General features: G+C 39.3%; 3 protein-coding genes across 3 annotated transcripts; 2 read left to right on the forward strand and 1 right to left on the reverse strand.

The window, feature by feature from the left end:
- The first annotated feature begins 2,844 nt into the window (after positions 1-2,844).
- Positions 2,845-5,997, forward strand: LOC146476506 (uncharacterized). The gene is made up of 3 exons (XM_085114381.1): positions 2,845-3,135; positions 4,073-4,365; positions 4,723-5,997. Exons 1-3 carry the CDS (start codon positions 2,922-2,924, stop codon positions 5,536-5,538), a joined length of 1,323 nt encoding a protein of 440 aa, XP_084970507.1. The 5' UTR covers positions 2,845-2,921; the 3' UTR covers positions 5,539-5,997.
- A 2,520-nt stretch (positions 5,998-8,517) lies between these two features.
- On the reverse strand, positions 8,518-11,296 carry LOC146476507 (uncharacterized). Its single transcript, XM_085114380.1, has 3 exons — positions 10,973-11,296; positions 10,074-10,366; positions 8,518-9,635 (listed from the first exon to the last, which is right to left on the reverse strand). The coding sequence occupies exons 1-3, from the start codon at positions 11,271-11,273 to the stop codon at positions 8,799-8,801; spliced, it is 1,431 nt and encodes a 476-aa protein (XP_084970506.1). The 5' UTR covers positions 11,274-11,296; the 3' UTR covers positions 8,518-8,798.
- A 3,118-nt stretch (positions 11,297-14,414) lies between these two features.
- Positions 14,415-17,528, forward strand: LOC146476508 (uncharacterized). Its single transcript, XM_085114382.1, has 2 exons — positions 14,415-15,110; positions 16,580-17,528. Exons 1-2 carry the CDS (start codon positions 14,903-14,905, stop codon positions 16,816-16,818), a joined length of 447 nt encoding a protein of 148 aa, XP_084970508.1. The 5' UTR covers positions 14,415-14,902; the 3' UTR covers positions 16,819-17,528.
- The last annotated feature ends 1,982 nt before the right edge of the window (positions 17,529-19,510 follow it).

A 19,510-nucleotide genomic window follows, 5' to 3' on the forward strand; every position in this document is an offset into this window, starting at 1 on the left:
GGGACCACTTAGCTTGTGTTCCACTGTACTTATTATATCTTTTTGGTCTCGCGAGAGTTCAACTAATTTTAAACAATTAGATTACGAGCTCGAGATTTCTATCGCGTGCTTCGCCCTCGTCAACTAACACGCGATAGAAATCGAGAACGAATAATCTAATTGTTTTAGTATAATAAATCTACTAAGTGGTTCAAAACTTGACACCAATATAGGTTCACGTTTTTATCGAATGCTGATATAAATAGCTCACGGCATCGCACACTGTTAGGCTACTCACTCTACTCGCTACCTGCAACAGAATAGATAGTTAGTAGCATAGCCAACAAGAGAACAGCATTCGCGATAGAGCGCTAGTAGATTTATACTAATTCCTTGTATTCATTTGTCCCCATAGAAACTATGCACAATAAGGTGTATGCTATACACGGCACCGAGTATTCATAACAGCTTAGTCATCTTGCGAGTACACGTATGAGATCCCGTTTTTATAAAGAAATACTTGACCAAAGTGACGAGCCAAACAAGAGTTTAACTACGACAGTATAGTAAAGTGTTATCGCTTTAAAGATACGCCTCCCACGTGCGATTTCTTTTAACCCTTTAATTTAACCTAATTAGTTTCCTGTGGTGATGTCTTTAGACTTTTTTTTCCATATCTTGGTAAATTTACGCTATCAATCTGAGGAATTTAAAGTTTGGAGTCTACGAAATGTGACCAATTTTTAAGCGAAAAATATCTTTGGGTCAATTTGTTGTGTTTGTCCTGGTTCACGGGGATGATTATCAGTTTAGATTGGGAAGTGGTCAAAACTATTACACGCGAAGAGGACCCACCAAACCACAAAATAGATGGTGGTCTCTGCCTGCACCCCCCTTCCTCAGCCTCAAATGATGGTGTCTTTTGTAGCCATCCCTCTATCCAGCAGTAAAAAATGACAATGAGATTCTAGTTTATCTTACTAGATGAATATTTTTGTGTCAACTCAAATTTTAACGCCAATAAAATTTTGTCGGTATTGTTCATACCCCAGATACAGTACACGTGGCAAGGACGATCTTAGACTTCCAAATATCTGAAAAATTGAATTAAGGAAAGCTAAAAACGCGTTAGCTTATATACGCCTTCAAAGATTGGAATACTTTAGAGAGAGACCTAAGAACCTCAAATGCTATATCCCACTTTAGATGTGAATTTTTGAAATCTTTTTTACGTATATATTAAGTTTTTAGTTTTATTTGTAATATTGTTTAACTATTTCGCATGCACGAAATTCATTACCAAAATTTCTATTTTTTGAAAACTTTGAAAGCAGAAACATTTTAAGTTTTACAAGATTAAGAAACACATTGAGTTAGTTTGTACGAAGAACAACCGGCAATCTGTAGAAAAGGGGAAAGAAAATTACTTTTCTGGTACGAAAGTTCTTTCGGAGCTATGAGAAACGCACACCACGACCTCCCTGTATATCACCTGTTGGTGAGGGAGCTTTTCCTGTCAAAATATTATTACTCTTATTATAAGGTGGGTTCTCTGCGATCAAACTTGTTATGACCAGCTCCCGTAGCGAAAAGCCTAAAACTAAAGAAGAGGGACATGAGTGAAAAAGCGAGGGGGAAGGGGTGGGGAGCCGTGAGAAGGGGCTCTGAAGTCATTGAACCCTGTTTAGACGGTGAGACCGAAAACAAAAAACGTTTATATGTTTCATGTAAGAGCAACTTTTAATTTTTTTCTCATCATTTTGTTAACCTTCGGGTAATTCTCAGCCAATTCCTTATAACCACGCGTAATTAGCGAGACTGAATCAAGTTAATGAAATGTCTATTAAATAAACAGACAACAGTGTAATGGCAAGCAACTGTGACGACAGGCTCGTCTGTATTCTTCTACATCATGTGGTGGTCATTACAAAACGTCGCGTCTTGAGAACTGATCTGATAAGAATTTACACCAGAAAAAAACTTGCCACTTTTTCCCGAGCTGTTTGTGGAGCTTATTTTACATTTTTCTTCCAAGCTGCTCTGACAACGACCTGTAATTAGAAGATCCAGACATGCAGACATGAATGATTACAGGAACGATTGATAATTATTTAATACAAGTGAACCATACCCTCACCTCATCTACCTGCATCTTTACTCATGGCTCCTGCCCTGGGTCATGACCCCAAAAGTTAATACCTCAAAACTCTTCGGAATCAGCCGTTTAATAACGATATGTGGCTACCGATCCATATGAAACAGAAAACAAGCAACAAACAAAACCGACAAAATTTGCATTTAATCTCGCGTCCATCAAAACTGGAAAAAAATCAGGTTGGCTCTTAAGTTTGACATGAACGTGATCGCAGCATAAAATCCCTACGTGCGATACTATTAATTGAACAAGTTTGAAATAACTTCGTCATCATGACAGTATGTTAAAGGAAATATTTTATTGAAAACCGTATGATTATACTGTATTGTATTCATGAAGCGGAACTGATGTTCTCGGAAACGCCTCATGGTTACGGTCAAGGTTGGCTGAACACAACACGTATACAACTTCAGTACAAAACTAAATTACCCCCAAAAATCTTCTTTTATCTGCTCTTAATGAACTTGAACTTTCTTCTTTTTAAATCAAATTTGTTAATGTTCATGAATGTTTAAATTTGATTTTGTACTCGTACCACGGATTTCTTTTAAGTTCAGAGATCGTGCAGTTGTAAACTGAGCTTACCCGAAAATAGATGACCGAAGCCGTGACGTCCAAGTGCTGACGCACGAACAGGCCACCTAATTGAAACGGTTCACGTCTCAAAACATGCGGAAGCAACGGCCAGAGCGTATAAAACACAGCGTGCAACGTGTTGCTAGCCATCATTGCTGTGTGAAGCTCACAAACGAAAGGTCTAGTGTTCAGAATTCAAATACCGCACGACATGAGTCTTAGCAAGTTTAACGCAGTGCTGAGAATTTGCACCCGAAATTACGGATTCACGGCGATTCGACGAGACTATGGTCCCGAAGCCGTGAAAAAACTCCGTGGATCTCTGACGATTGAACACACTTTAGCCAGACGAGGAGCGGAGAGACTCTGGGAGATGATAAACCGCGGAGAAGATTCATACGTTAACGCACTCGGTGCTATGACAGGTTAGTAAAGTATACCAAGAGAAGTCTTTCGTAAGCAGGATTTAAGGTAGCAAACCAATTCTTCCAGGCGTTTTTCTTAGTTTCTGGATTTTCTTTGCTTTGCAACTGGTTGTAATGAGCAACAATGAGTCCTACTTATAAGTTGAAAATCGGATGGTTATTGTCTTTGGGAAATATTTTTTGACCAGTCGGTTGTTATCTTTTGATGCACACGCAACGGTGATCAAATCAAGTTCCTGGTTCAAGTTCCTGGCTCAACCAGTCTGCTGTCGCACTTAAATTCCTCAGATTTGGAGCATAAATTTACCAAGATATAAAAACAAAGTTCAAAATCATCATCACAGGAAACTTATTAGTTCTTAGTGGCTTTCACTTGAATGGTCACGCCTTAGGATTTCATCCACGGACTCAAAAGTTAGAACCACCTTGTACAGCACAATAAACAGCACCACAGGAAAGTACTGATCAGTAAATGTCACACTAGCTTTAGGATGTCATCTGTAGACCCAAACCTAGACCCAACTTGTACAGCACAATAAACAGCACCGCAAGAAAGTACTGCTCAGTAGCTTTCGTTTGAATGGTACTGAACCGGCTTTTAATAGAATTTCAACCAAGACTAAAAGTTAGAATCTCTTTGTACAGCATAACGCCACAGGAAAGTACTGCTCAGTAGCTTTCAATTAAATTGCCATACTTTACGATTACGTTCTTCCCTAATTCCGACTAAATATTTTTCAAGTAAAAACAGATAGGAAGGAGATAAAGATCATGTGACGATAAGCAAATATACAATGTAACATTAAAAGATTCGAAGACATTTGGTCGTGTTAAATAAACAAATTTAAGGGTAAGAATTCTGTGCAAACCTTCTGAATTTAGTTGACAGTGCGCCGAACCCATGATCAGTGAAAACACTCCGTTCTTTCTTATGCAGGCGGTCAAGCTGTTCAGATGGCCAAGGCAGGTTTACAGTCTATTTACCTGAGTGGCTGGCAAGTAGCGGCAGACAGTAACATGGCAGGACAGACATACCCTGATCAGAGTTTGTATCCTGCCAACTCAGCTGCAAAACTTGTTGAACGAATCAACAACGCCTTCATCAGAGCGGATCAGATCGCGCATATGGAAGGATCCGACAAACACATTGATTTCTTTTTGCCGATTGTTGCTGACTGTGAGGCGGGATTTGGTGGACCGCTGAACGCCTTTGAACTCACAAAAGCCATGGTAAGAAATTACGTTTTTTTTATTACATTATACAGCAAACTTGTAGTTAGTTAGGCAACAATAATTCTAAAAGGCTTTAAAATACAAACTTGTAGAGCTAGAGTAAATTTTCAATTTTCAAATGATTGAAAGAGGATCGTGTACAACTCCAGAAAATAAGTATAATTTGAAAGTAGAGATTACTTCATTGCACTGTTGGCATTTTCCCAACAATCATAACTAAATAAAATGAGAGACAACAAGAAGCTGAGTCCATCGTAAAACATTGTGTTTGCTTTAACTGTTTCCCCAAATGTGTGTGTCATGTGAGACTGATGAGAAATGAAATGTTGATGACTGTTATATCTCCTTCATCAGATTTCAGCTGGTGCTGCTGGCGTCCATTTTGAAGACCAGCTGGCATCAGAGAAGAAGTGTGGTCACATGGGAGGAAAGGTTCTTTTACCAACACAGCAGTTCATTAAGGTCCTCAATGCTGCTCGTTTAGCTGCTGACGTCATGGGTGTCCCCACTGTTATCGTTGGACGAACAGATGCTGAGTCAGCAGCTCTGGTGACGTCAGATATTGATCCACGTGACCAGCCATTTCTGACCGGTGAAAGAACCCCCGAAGGATTCTATCGTTCAACCGCTGGCTTAGAACAGGCCATTGCACGTGGGCGCAATTACGCTCCATACTGTGACGTCATATGGTGCGAGACAGGCAAACCTAATTTGGAAGAAGCCCACATGTTTGCTGACGGAATCCATTCCGCGTTTCCAGGGAAACCACTGGCCTACAACTGTTCGCCTTCATTCAACTGGAAAGCCAACCTCAGTGACAAAGAGATCGCCACATTTCAGAAGGAACTCGGTAAAATGGGTTACAGATATCAGTTCATCACCTTAGCTGGCTTCCACTCTCTAAACCACGCCATGTTCAAGCTTGCACGTGACTATAAAGAGCATGGCATGTCCGCTTACACCAAGATACAAGAAGACGAGTTTGCGCAAGCGCAGTTTGGTTTCACAGCGCACAAGCACCAGAGGGAGGTAGGGACGGGGTATTTTGACCAAGTGAGTATGGCGATCAGTGGAGGGACAAGTTCAACAACAGCATTAGAAGGATCAACTGAGGAAGAACAGTTCACTGACAGAAGCGTAGAGCCAGAAAAGAGTACTGCAAATCAGTGAATGGGAAGCTTTTTATTATTAAATTAAGAAAAATGTTTAAAAAATAGGCTCCTTATTCAGAGACCTAAATTCGTGTTGGTGAATATAACTGATATATTTAGAACAACTGGCGTTAACAAATACAGGAAATATAAAAAAATAGAAATTATTTTTAATTTAAAAAAAGTTTCGTAAGGCGAATGTACATAAAACCCGCTAGAAACATGCAGGACACGAGATCTTTGCAAGCGCTAATTATTTTGTTCAAACAATTAGTTTTCATTTGGAAAGATATCAATGCATTGTATAGTTTGAAAAATGTGTTTTTAGAATTTCAAATGAAGTGGTGGCAGAGGTCATGAAAAAACATGGAGTCAGTATTGTGTGATGTGACACACTCGGCATTGATAACTTTTATACTATTTATGAAACAAATGTAAATTAAATTAATAGGACTGAATGATAAAATAAAATTGTTTGAATCACTTCAGAACTTGTCATGTTAAGGTAATGGTGTCCAGGGGACAAACACTTTAACACAGGACTTGCAACGCAACAACTTTAATCACTGATCGGACGCATAAACACTTGACAAACACTTCACTTCGATTTCCCACCTGTGTTACTGACAGACGCACGCGCCGTAAAACCTATACGAGAATATATTCGTCACTGACTAAACAGAATTCTGAAAACGTTACATCAGGGCTAACAACGTACCAAACGATGGGAAAACCAGAGAAATCGATCGCCACAAGTCGGTAGCGTATGGTTTCTTGTAGTCCCTTACAGTGGTAGCCTCAACAGATAGAGTAGTACAGTTGGGTGGTTAAAGACATCACCTTTGAGTGGAAGGTGGATTGGCGATACAAACTTCATGTGTGAATCATCATGTGGTTCTTATGCAGAGCCATTGCTGATCACCCTTGAGTAAAGTCTGCCTCGTTTTCCTCTCAAAGGCTAGGTCGCTTTGCACACAACTTTAGCGGGCAACTGACTATGGTGCGAAATCTATTCCCACCGAAAGTAAAAAAAAAACAAAACAAACCGCTGTACCATAAGATACTTAGAGTGCATTCTTTTGTGACGATTCTGACTATTCTTTTTCCCGTTCAGGAATAACATAATGCCCAGAATTTCAGTTCTCAAAATGCACAATTCCCCCTTTTTCCCATTAAACCGAACACCTTCCCAAAAGAACGCAATTCCTCTCATTCTGAGTAAACTGTTTTCCGTTTATTCTAGAATGAACGTACGGAATAGTGGTTCTTTGGTCAATAAACCACAGTGGCGGTAAGTTATTCGTATATCGTGAAAACTTAGAGTTGCTTTTAGGTTTAACGAGGTTTATTAAGAAAAGCAAAGGCAGATATATAACTTATCTTGCGTTCTGTCTTGTTAGCATGCAAAGAGTTATGCGAGTTAACTTCTTGCATTTAAATAATAACCCTTTTACCGTTTTATAGGGTTTTAACTCTCTCAGATTTTAACTAGTTGTTTATTAGCCCTGGCTTCGCTTCAAACAATGAAAGCCGCATCCGGCTTTACAGACAGTTCACTATGAGGTAGGGAATAAGAGCTCAAGTGAAATAAAGGGCTGGCTATTTCGGCGAAGTTCAGATGGTGTTTAACAAAATCCCGGTCTGAACCGATTTTATAATGGCCAACGCACATAGTCAAACGTTCTGTAAAAGGAGTCAAGAAGGCATCAAGCCTGGGAGGGTGGGGGGTACTCAAAAAAATTTAATACAGGGAGGCTCCGCCCCGAGGTCCGACCCCTTACCCTTTTATATACCATTTTTGGCAGAAAAAGGTACCCCTTTCGTATACCTTCCATTGGAAAATACGGAAAACCCCTTTTAAATACTTAAATGACGGATTGCCCTGCCCTTTCATATACTTCGACTCGTGAAATCCCTACCCTTTCATATACCTGGAGAGTGATAAAGGGACCCCTTTCGGGCGGAGCCTCCCCGTTTAGGCCATTATTAATCTCGTACCCAGATCTCCCACATTCCCGAACCGACGACTGAGATCGGGGTACGAGATTAGGCCATTATAGGGAGTACCCCTCCCCGGGGTATCAAGCGATGATTAGAAACACATTTATTATCTCCCATGATCTAAATGTTAATTCTCCTGACCCACTGCCATACATTTCTTTTAAAGTTAGTTCACAGATTTTGGTGTTACATCAAACAATGTCATCTAGCTGATGTTTTTCTTTATTCTCATCACCTGTCTGGTTGACAATGTATCGATAACGTAAGGAGAAATTACATATGGATCACTCCTGGGAGTGAAAGGGTTAAAGCACCCACTTACAAACCGTTTTCAACAACCGAGTAAGACTACTAGGCGAGAACGACTCTCCGTCATCCGTCCCCATTCGGTAAGCAATAACCAAATCTGTTTTTTGAACAACAGGGGCCTGCACGATACTTTGAAAGAAAAAAAGCCGAAGGGCAGATAACGTTATAGCTTAGGAGTTTTACTTTTTCCCAGTGTGTGATCCTGCATGCGAATCGCTGTTCTGCCTAACGCCAGCGACACACCTGGCGATTTTATACGCTGATCGCGGCGAATTTGACCGCCAGCGAAAATCGCAAGCGATTTTCGCCACCGATTGATGCAGACTCTTGGCGATTTTTTTCGCCGATCGCGGGGATGTGGCAGTTTTGAAAAGTCGTGATAAAATCGCCAAACCTGATGGGTTGGCTTTACTGGCGATTCACAGCAATGACCGTGGAAAATCGCAGAAACGAGCACACTTGGCGAATGCCGGCGAATTTAATCGCCGATATCTAATTTAGATATCTAATGCCGCCGAATTTAATCGCCGATCGCCGCGATCGGCGTATAAAATCGCCAAGTGTGTCGCTGGCTTAAGCAATGAATGTAACACGTGGTTGAAAATATTCGGACATCTGATTTTTTTAACCATTGTAATTTATTTATTTATTTATTTATTTATTTATTTATTTATTTATTTATTTATTTAAACAGTAGCAACTATTGTATATGCTTTATCGGATACCATCAAAGGAAAGACAAACAAGTCCGACAACAATATATACATACACGGCTCTAAACAATACATATTTTGAGTAGATTTAAACTGGGTGTCGAGAAAAAAGCAAATACAAAACACTGAAAAAAAATTACAAATTTTTAAAATATATCTCTCAAATGTTGTCATACTATCACTGTGGTTTTGCTCATCTGATAGACTTTAACTTTCGAAATTTCCAAAGGAATTAGTCCATTCATTTTTGTGAGCTTCAAGGTGCGTATGTATCAAGCAATCCTTTACGGCCCTGATCAATCAGTATCTTATAATTCTTAGTGAACTGTTCTTCCTCAGTTGATCCTTCTAACGCTGTTGTTGAACTTGTTCCTCCACTGATCGCCATACTCACTTGGTCAAAGTACCCCGTCCCTACCTCCCTCTGATGTTTGTGTGCTGTGAAACCGAACTGCGCTTGCGTAAACTCGTCTTCTTGTATCTTGGTGTAAGCGGACATGCCATGCTCTTTGTAGTCGCGTGCAAGCTTGAACATGGCGTGGTTTAGAGAGTGGAAGCCAGCTAAGGTGATGAACTGATATCTGTAACCCATTTTACCGAGTTCCTTCTGAAAAGTGGCGATCTCTTTGTCACTGAGGTTGGCTTTCCAGTTGAATGAAGGCGAACAGTTGTAGGCCAGTGGTTTCCCTGGAAACGCGGAATGGATTCCGTCAGCAAACATGTGGGCTTCTTCCAAATTGGGTTTGCCGGTCTCGCACCATATGACGTCACAGTATGGAGCGTAACTGTGCCCACGTGAAATGGCCTGTTCTAAGCCAGCGGTTGAACGATAGAATCCTTCGGGGGTTCTTTCACCGGTCAGAAATGGCTGGTCACGTGGATCAATATCTGACGTCACCAGAGCTGCTGACTCAGCATCTGTTCGTCCAACGATAACAGTGGGGACACCCATGACGTCAGCAGCCAAACGAGCAGCGTTGAGGACCTTAATGAACTGCTGTGTTGGTAGAAGAACCTTTCCTCCCATGTGACCACACTTCTTCTCTGATGCCAGCTGATCTTCAAAATGGACGCCAGCAGCACCAGCTGAAATCTGATGGAGCGAAAACAATTTAGTGATGAATTTGTGATCGTGTCAAATTTATCTTAGGGAAATGAATTCACTTTCAAACACAGAGTATAGAGAACAACTATACGGTCAACAAGAGTGGAGTAGTCTTAAACCCATGTTTGGAAAATAAGTGGAAGATTAATGTCTGAACAAAGTGCGTATTTAAGTTCTTGTTTTCTACGATTTGATTCAGGTGGTGTAAAAATTGAAAGTAAATCCCTACTATAACTTGGACGCAACTGCGCACAAAAAATGTTCCATTAAAGGGCTGAAACAACACGCAAACCATAGGAGACCCAAACGTACTAACTCTTGTACTTTGTATGTTTTGCGCCTTAGGCCTGGTTCTCGATCACATTTAAAAACTGTAACATTTACGCCGATCAACTTAAACGATGTGATATAGCAAAAAAATCTCACCATGGCTTTTGTGAGTTCAAAGGCGTTCAGCGGTCCGCCAAATCCCGCCTCGCAGTCAGCAACAATCGGTAAAAAGACATCAATGTGTTTGTCGGATCCTTCCATGTGCGCGATCTGATCCGCTCTAATGAAGGCGTTGTTGATTCGTTCAACAAGTTTTGCAGCTGAGTCGGCAGGATACAAACTCTGATCAGGGTATGTCTGTCCTGCCATGTTACTGTCTGCCGCTACTTGCCAACCACTCAGGTAAATAGACTGTAAACCTGCCTTGGCCATCTGAACGGCTTGACCGCCTGCAAAGAAAAATACATCATGTAGGACGTTTCAGTTTTATATCACTTAAACACAGTTCGTTAAAAATGCTTTACCCCTTGTCATTGTGATTATTACGATATCATATCTCAAGTCTTAGAATCTTTTGTGTCAAATTTTCCCCTTTTTAAATTCAGGTTTACCTTGACTGTTTCTGGTCAAACTAATATGTAAGCTATGCCGAATGTGATTTCAACTTTGGTGACTGTTGAAGATAGTGCACCCTTAAGTTTGACAATGAATTCAGGTAAGGTGATTGAAAATCAGTCTGGATCCCAAGATGCACTTTCCTGTTTTCATTTTCGTTTCTTTGTTTTTATTTTCCCAAGAAGGTTCAGTTTGGTGCTTTGATCTAGAATTTGTATCTTTAATCTGTTGACGTGTAGATCAGAGGAAAATAAACTTGCTTTCCAAATTAACTGATGAAACTCAGAACGTCCTCCGCTTGACCAAAACCAACTAACTACGTAACCACTAAAAAGGCAAAATTTACCCCAGTTTCAAGATCATGAAAAAAAAAAGTTTCTATCAGCTCATTTAAACATTTTAAGGCTTTTCCAGGGAAAGTGGCATGAACATTCCATTACCTGTCATGGCTCCAAGTGAGTTAACATATGAGTCTTCTCCTCGGTTTATCATCTCCCAGAGTCTCTCCGCTCCTCGTCTGGCTAAAGTGTGTTCAATCGTCAGAGATCCACGGAGTTTTTCCACGGCTTCGGGACCATAGTCTCGTCGAATCGCCGTGAATCCGTAATTTCGGGTGCAAATTCTCAGCACTGCGTTAAACTTGCTGAAACTCATGCTGGGTGTGGTATCGCAGGCTGTTCTCGGCTGAATATCGGACCCATCGTCTGCGAGCTTTACTCGGTAATGACGGCTAACTGGCATGAACGGCCTGTTTTGTACGCTTTGGCCATCGTTTCGTACGTGAATTGTATCGCTAAATTGGGAAGACTTGGGTCATTGCTTTGACCTCACAACCCGGCTAAATTAGCAAAAACAGTATTGCTAATCAGCTAATGAACTTCCAAAGGAAACCGGACGTCTCAAAATTGAGTGCAAGAGTGCTTCCTGTTTTTTTTTATGAACTCAGTACAGTATTATCAATCTTCTGCTACTATTCCTTTACAAAAACGGGATCTCATGCTCGCAAGATGACTTAACTGTTATGAAATATTCGGTGCAGTGTATAGCATACACCTTATTGTGTATAGTTTCTATGGCGACAAATGAATACAAGGAATTAGTATAAATCTACTAGTGTTCTATCACGAATGCTGTTCTCTTATTGTCTACGCTACTAACTACCCTGATTCTGTTGTAGATAGTGAGTAGAGTGAGTATCCAAACAGTGTGCGGTTGTCGACAAAATGGCTTCGCCTACAGGCACAGGAAAAATAAGAACTGGCCTGTAGACAGGGAAACCACAACATCTTAACCAATTATAGTGGGCCTGGGGCCCGTTTCTCGAAAGACCAAGTAACTTACCGGGCCCGATAAGTATATTTTGAAATGTTTTTTCGCCGATTACACAGTGATTACAGACATGGTAATTGCCGGGCCAATGTGTTCATAGAATTATAAGATTTTAAAATTTAGTATTCAAAGCTAACAAAAATTGACTGCTGTTAAGAAACATTTATCACCAAAGACATTAATCGGGCCCGGTAAGTTACCGGACTTTCGAGAAACGGGCCCTTGATGTGGGCCTTTGAATATATTAGTACTAAGTGACTTGTGCTTTAAGGATAACAGTACAGTTTGAGACTTCGAATTCCGTTGCCTGAAGCAGAAACGGTGTCATGCTCTTAAGTAATCTTGTATTCATTTGAATTGACCTTATTCCAAACAGGAATTAGAATAACACAGAATGACCTCAGCGAATTACGTACCTCGGAACTTGAAGTCATTGCTTCACTACAACACGAAAAATATCTTGAATTTTGTGTGTAGTATCTCGGCTTGCACACTGATTTTCTTTGTTCGATTTTTATTTTCCTTTGTTCTTGTCAGTATATGGTAATGTTTGATGATGAATATAAAACAAAGAAAAAGACTGAAAAATCGAACCACGGATGAAATTGAACCACAACATAGATTAAGGCGGATTTGCAAGTTACTGTTATTTTAAGTGTTCACAAGCAAGGCTCATGGAAACGCTTGACAATGTGCCGGTCACTCTATTCGAAGATTATTTATTAAAATGCACAACGACGTTTTAAGTAAGTATTAATACACTCTTGACTCTGTTTTGTTCAGTGTGCTTTATCTTTTATGTCGTCTCGGTTTGTTGCATTCAAACGGAACTGTGTTCAACAAACCTAACATAATTGAATGCACACGTTGTAAGAGTGTGACGTCCGAATTAAAGAGATTGAAAACGTCCAAGAAATCGTCCGAAGTTTGTCGTTCACGTCTGAACATTTTCATAGTTAACTCCATTACTGAAGTTTCTCGAACGTAGGAAACCAATAATGACTGGTTTTATTTCGTACAACGGTACTCAACCAGTAAAAGGCTACTGATATAGAGACGAAGGACAACAATGAGCGGAACTCTTGGCAACCGACCAAACACATGAGTTTTGTCCACATGTAATAGGTTTTACAGGTTTGTTTTAGCATGGCGTAAGTTTCATTCGTTTTGTTTTGCGTTCGTATTACATAAATCAAGGGCCTATTTCCTCCAGTTTTATAGACATGGTTGGCAGTATTCTTTCATGTGCAGCCATCGTCACACAGTCTGAACTTCCTGTAAGTTAGACTTGTACCGACACATATTCATACATGTATCATTATTATTATTATTATTTTTTCATTAAAATGTTCTTTCGTACCAGAAACGTATTGCCTTTGTGTAAGGTTGCGTTTGATTGACCGTATTCCGGAATAAGAATAAGCGGAATAGTAGTTAAATAAATTTGAGAAGACATTTCTACAAACGTTCGCAGACATATGATAATTTAAGAGCCATTTTGTTCTTCAGCAATTCCAAAAGTGTCTTACGAGGGATTTCTTGTCATCATTATATGTATTCCTATTCTAGAATAGGGTCCATCGAACGTATCCTAAAAGTTTGGAGATAATTTTACGTAGCGTAGACTGATAGGTCTACATGTACAACGTGAAACAAAACAAAAAACTATATCAGCCACCTGCGCTGTGATTGGCTGAGAGCTCTTCCCTATGGAAACATGGAAAAGTGTCGACAACACATTTCTTTTTTAAATTTAACAAGTTCCTTTCTTTCCTTCTCTTTTTCTTTAAGTTGTGGTCGAAATGTATCATAAAAATTTGGGTAAGCTACTATTTCCCTCAAACGTGTGTCCATGTTATCCTTAACTCGGGAAACGCTATTTGTTTTAATTTTAACTGATGCATAAATTATAATGCATGATCAATCAAAAACCGTCAGTTATTTGAATTCTGAACATAAATGCCCTTCTCGCAAAACATGACTTTTGAGAGCGGAAGTTTGATTTCTGATTACCTTAAGTCTATTTATAATACAAGTTCAGTCAGTCACGTAGAATACAATTTACTCGATCGACCGGCGGTACTCGATAAAGATATATACTTGAGAGTCTCCGGCCAGAAGTTAATTTTCAATTTATCAACTACTGCTTTTACATACCAACTTAACCAAAATGTTAGCACTTTCACATGTGTAAAACAAAGACAAAGACAACCTCATTGATATGCCAAAGGCAGAAGCTATTGGTACACAGACTATTGGCTTTGCTTTATAATTTCTGCTAAGTGTTTGTTTACCCTTTCTAATACTTAGATTCAGTTGCTAAACTCTCGGTTCACAGTCTATTTACAGTCCGGAGAACCTTCAAAATACTCAAACAGCCCACTCTTTTGAATACCCCCGACCACTCGACGATTCAAGTTAGAGATCAATAGCAATAGAATTGTCATGCTGTTCAACTTTCAAGCCATTTACTTTTCAAACTCAAGTGTATTACATAACGTTTGTGTAATTACTGTGCTGATTAACTGCGATTTTCGTGAAAGCTTTTCTGAGACTTGGATTACCTTTGTTCGGGAAATGAGCCCGCGCTCACCCACTTCTAGGGTAGGAAAACCGGACCCGAGTAAGACCCGAGTGAGCGGGAGGGAATCGAGCCTAGAATGAAGTGCAAGGTATCGATGACGCTAAGCCTGTAAGCAGACCGAATTTTAGCAGGAAGCGCTTGTTAGTCACTTGTTTTGCTTGTGTTTCCTAAAAACAGGAAGACACTGAATAGGGTATTTGGCGGTCCGCCTTAGTAGTTTGTTTTCAAATTTGGATCGGATGCTTGGGTCAGAAAAACAAACATTACTGATTTGCGTACATCATCCGCTTACGTCATGGTGCGCGGTTCGTCAATTGATTGACGTTCAAGTGTTCAACGAATGCGCCTATAACTTGACTGAGAAGCAGCAAGGGTAACAGACTCATCTGAATCGGCCCAAGGGACTGCCACCAGTTACCAGCAACTCTAATTATACCATACTCTTCTGAAGCCAAATATGCAGACCTGCAGGAAATTACAGCCCTTACTGAGGGTAAGCCGTCAAAGTTTCAAACCCAAACCAGTCAGCAACCTTGTGGATTTAGGACAAACCTGGAAACTCCGCGCACCACGGTTGATACCTCTAACTTACGAAGGAAGTGGGAGCGCCGCGGAGTACCTCAATCGTGGAGTGGAGTCGTTTCGGAATGGATTCGCATTGGAAGGTGAGTACATTACGGAACTTTAGCTTCTGTAGTTGGTTGCACTATTGAGCTGTGGATGCAGGCGTCAGTGAGTTTCCTTTACATTAAAGAATCGAATTAACTCGGTTCAGTATGTTACAATACAGAGATAGGGTGCGTTCGATTAACCCTATTCCGGAATAGGAATACATACAATGTTGGAGTTACTGGAGTACAAAAACGCTACTTAAATTATCACGTGTCAGCGAAAGTTTGCAGAAACGTCTTCCCAAATTTACTTTAAAAGAGAAATCTAACAGCTATTCTGCTTATTCGTATTCCAGAATACAGTCAATCGAACGCAACCTTAATTCTCTGATCTGATTTGTGTCTCTCATTTCTGTACTTAGTGCTAGTGGCACAAAATTCATTTATTAAATAACTACTCGATTCAACAGCCCGAGAGCAACTCTAGTTTCTTGAGTACTTAGCAAACCTCCCACTTGTATGCATCCAAAACTTAATGGTGTACCCTGAGCCGTTTACCATTTGTTTTGTAACTTAATCTAAACTGGGAAGTTGAATGCGTTACAAAGAGTTATCGATGAGAAAACATTTTTCTGCTTTATCCTGGTATCAGATTTTCCGTCTCCAAGTGGGTTTCAAAAAAATGTTTTTGCTCATATGAATACATTCTTTGTTTATAAAGTTAAAAGAAAACTCCACTTCACTCCACTTTACGTGGTACGTGACGCCAGCGTGCAACAACTGAAAAGGCAAATAGCAAATGCTTAACTGACCAATCAGAGCGTGTCCTTCACTTTTGATAATGTGAACACGTGGTATGCATATTTTATCGCTAATTTTAGAGAATCATGTCACTCTGAAAAGCCAAGTCTTTTTTTTAAGTGTACATCAAAGGAAGTTAACAATGAGAGTGTTCCGTTTTTGAAGCTATAAATTAGTGTTCGATTTTTTCTATACAACTAAGAAAACATGCACCAACTTTCAACACTTCTGCAGTCAGACGTGTCTTGGAAAATCGCCAACAAGACTTAAACTACTTCGAGAATTACTTCAAATTGTCCACTTCGTGTTCAAGCAGCTTTTCGCCTGAGAGCAAAGGTATAATTAGTCATGATTTAAAAACAGTTTTGATGAAAGCAGGAGGCATTTATTCGTTTCAGATTAATGAAAATGTCCGTAGTTGTCAATCCAATTCAAAGTTCCGTGTCGATATGGGAACGAAGAAGTTCCAAACAAACGAATGTACTCTCAAGAAGTACAGCCAAATAATCCTTTTTCATTTAATATTTTCTGGAAAGCCCCGTTTCGCTCAATCGATAACCTTTATGAGCAAACCTCTGACGTTTTTGTATAACTTTTCTAATTTAATACTCCCATGTGGGAGGCAGTTCAATTAGGTGACTATAGCGAGTGTGCATCAGAGACACCCAATCAGAATGAGCCAAGTAAACCGTCAGTACCACATAACATTTATTTTTCCACAGGACGAGTTCAATATAACCCAGCCAGCATGATAACCAAGCAAGAACTCACTTTACCGTCTTGTTTTGGAGATAGTGCAGAAGAATTCACTACAGGAGCAAAACCTGCTTTGAAAGACCAACAAGAAAACAGAAGTGAAAATGACGGGACTAAGGCACAAAAACTGCTGAGTAAAACTCTGCTCAGTTGTTATTTGCTATGCCTGCTGATTTACCCTCACTGTTATCATATCTTCCAATGAAAAACTGTCAAACAAGCCTGGCGGGAGGATTTAGGAGCTCGCAATTAATTACACTTTAGTTTTTAGGCACATCAGGTTACTATGTAATGTACCCGCATCTTAACCTATAACACTGGTGTACAAGAATGTTCTCGTTATCATCAACTGTCGCTTGACTCATTTTATCACGCTTCGACTAAGTTAGCAATGAAGCCGATACACGTACTTTTTTGAAAAGGCCTATAATAGTATAAAAAGCAGCCTGATGTGGACCTTAGAACAAATACGTATCACTGAGGAGTAACTTATGCCTGCGGAATATTTCAGTGTTGCAAGACAGCTAGAGACTTCTGTTACCTGAAGCAGTTACGGTGTCATGATATGCTCTTAAGTAAGTCGAGAGAAAATGTGGTAATTTAGTATTCATTTGGATTGGCCTTATTCCAGAACTAATTAAGAATACACAGAATAATCATTGTGACAGCGAATTACTTATATCAGGAGCTTGGAGCCACTGCTTCACTATAATACGAAAAATATCTTGACGGATTTTGTTTGTATCTCAGCACAGATATCAGATATTTCGGCAATCTTTTCCGCACAGCCCCATACGTTTCATTACTGTATGTCTACATTTTAGTGTTGTAAGTATAGTAGGTATTGATAACAATGTAGATATAGTTATTGTGGTTAGTACTCTGCGTATTGTAAGTAATGCTAGTAGTGCTCAGTTATGTGTAAATCTCGTGTCATGTAAAGCAAATAAAAATTGTGAAAAAAAATGTCTACCTTTTGCGACCCAAACTCTATTCAAGCTCGCCGATTTTGGAAGAGGAATGATAAAACCTATAATTAATCAGTTAAAATATCTTTAAAGTTGTTTTCAAAATATTCCTTAACGAACACACCCTCAAAGGTATTTGTGACGTTTTAGCCTAATTTCCATAGCTAATTAGACCACAGGAAGCCAAAAACTAATGCTTTGTGTATTTTGAAGAATAATGTAATACTCTAGAAATGAGAGAAACTCGTTTATAACTGATAATGGTCTAAAAGGAAATAGGTTACAATATTTAGGCCAGGCTTGGATTGGATTGTAGAATGGGATTGTGGTGTTGTATCATGAAATAACGTTCAGTAATTCCTTCGTTTGCTTACATACATCAAGTTTTTATTTAACCGGTAAACGATGGAAGGAAGACGAAAATTAGAACTTCATCCGCCTTAAAGGGACAGTATCATGCTATTTTTAGTAACACACTGAAAATTGGAAAGACGCTATTCGGTTGATAGCAGCCAAGATATAATGACAAAATTCCATTAAAATGTGACGACGGGTTTTTCCTTGTGGCGACGGAGTTTTCCTTGCTTGAGCACACAGGAGAGACAATATATAGACTATATTAGACAATATAGACAATATATAGGCTATATTCGTAACAAAGGATACTGAACTTTGATTGCGGAAACTGAGCGTACATCAAAAGAATTGCTGACTCGTAAGATTACAGTACAAAGGTTAAGGACTCGCGTGATCGAGCAAAGTACATGAGCCACGTACAATGAACTCTTACACGTGTACAAGCCACCTGTTGAACTAGAATAAATTAAAATAAGAACTCTTTGTTTGAAAACCCTATGCTGGTTCGAAATGAAAACGAATGATTATAAGCGAAAAGTACATAGATAAACAGCTAAAAATGAAGCAGCAAAAGCGAAAACAAGTAAAATATCGAACGATGACACACAAATCACTACGGTTGTCAATACAACCGAGAATGTTCACTTCTTGTGTCCAGATATAAGTTGATTAAATATTCTATTCAAAATCTCAAAGCTATTGTTATTACCTGATTATGTATTCTATTCCAAATGAAAAGCTATTGAAATGCGCTTGCTAAGCGTATTAAAGTGAAACGCGAAATCTCTCGTAACATTCGTCCTTCCTTAAATCGAGGCGTCCTCGCCGAGCAAAATAAGTAACACTTAAGTTGATGTCTGGAAACGAACGAATGACTGGCAATCCCCTGATGTAGTTATAACTAACTATCAATACACTCAACTGATTGCATGTGCAATAATAGACTGCGAATAAGACGGTTAAATATATTTCCTAATATAAGAACAAGTGGAAAAAATATCGGACAACTAGTGGGTAAATGCGAGTAAATATGAATGGCTTAATACTAAACATGGCTAAATATGGTTTGTTCTTATGTGTGCTAAAAGATCCAATAGTACAATTCGTTATTCTGTAACGAGGGCCTCAAACCTATAGCAACTACAATAAGCTATTGATTTTCTCTCCTAACAAAAAGACTATCAGAATGCAAAGAAACTATCCAAGGATATTTTCGCCGGCAGATGACCAAGATAGAGAGGGGTTTCGCTGTTGTAACACACTAAAAATCGCCGGTTGTACTATATTTTGGTTCAACCTTTCGTCTTAGAATCACTACTAATATTTCTTTAAATTGGCGATTGAGAAATTAATTAAAACAGTGTTCAAAGTTTAAATTTTGTGAATTTTGGCCAAAAATCATGATATCTCCCATCCATCTCCCATGATACTGCCCCTTTAATTTATAGTTAATTTTAAAGTTATACACAATAAAGTTGTATAAAATAATAATAATAATGAGTTAAAGTTTAGGTCAAAGCGCCACGATTATGCAAAGGCTCGCTAAACATAAGTTGTATGATTGCAAGAAAT

Source organism: Pavona decussata, unplaced genomic scaffold (genome assembly GCF_977016875.1).
Source record: "Pavona decussata unplaced genomic scaffold, jaPavDecu1.1 SCAFFOLD_76, whole genome shotgun sequence".
NCBI lineage: Eukaryota > Metazoa > Cnidaria > Anthozoa > Scleractinia > Agariciidae > Pavona > Pavona decussata.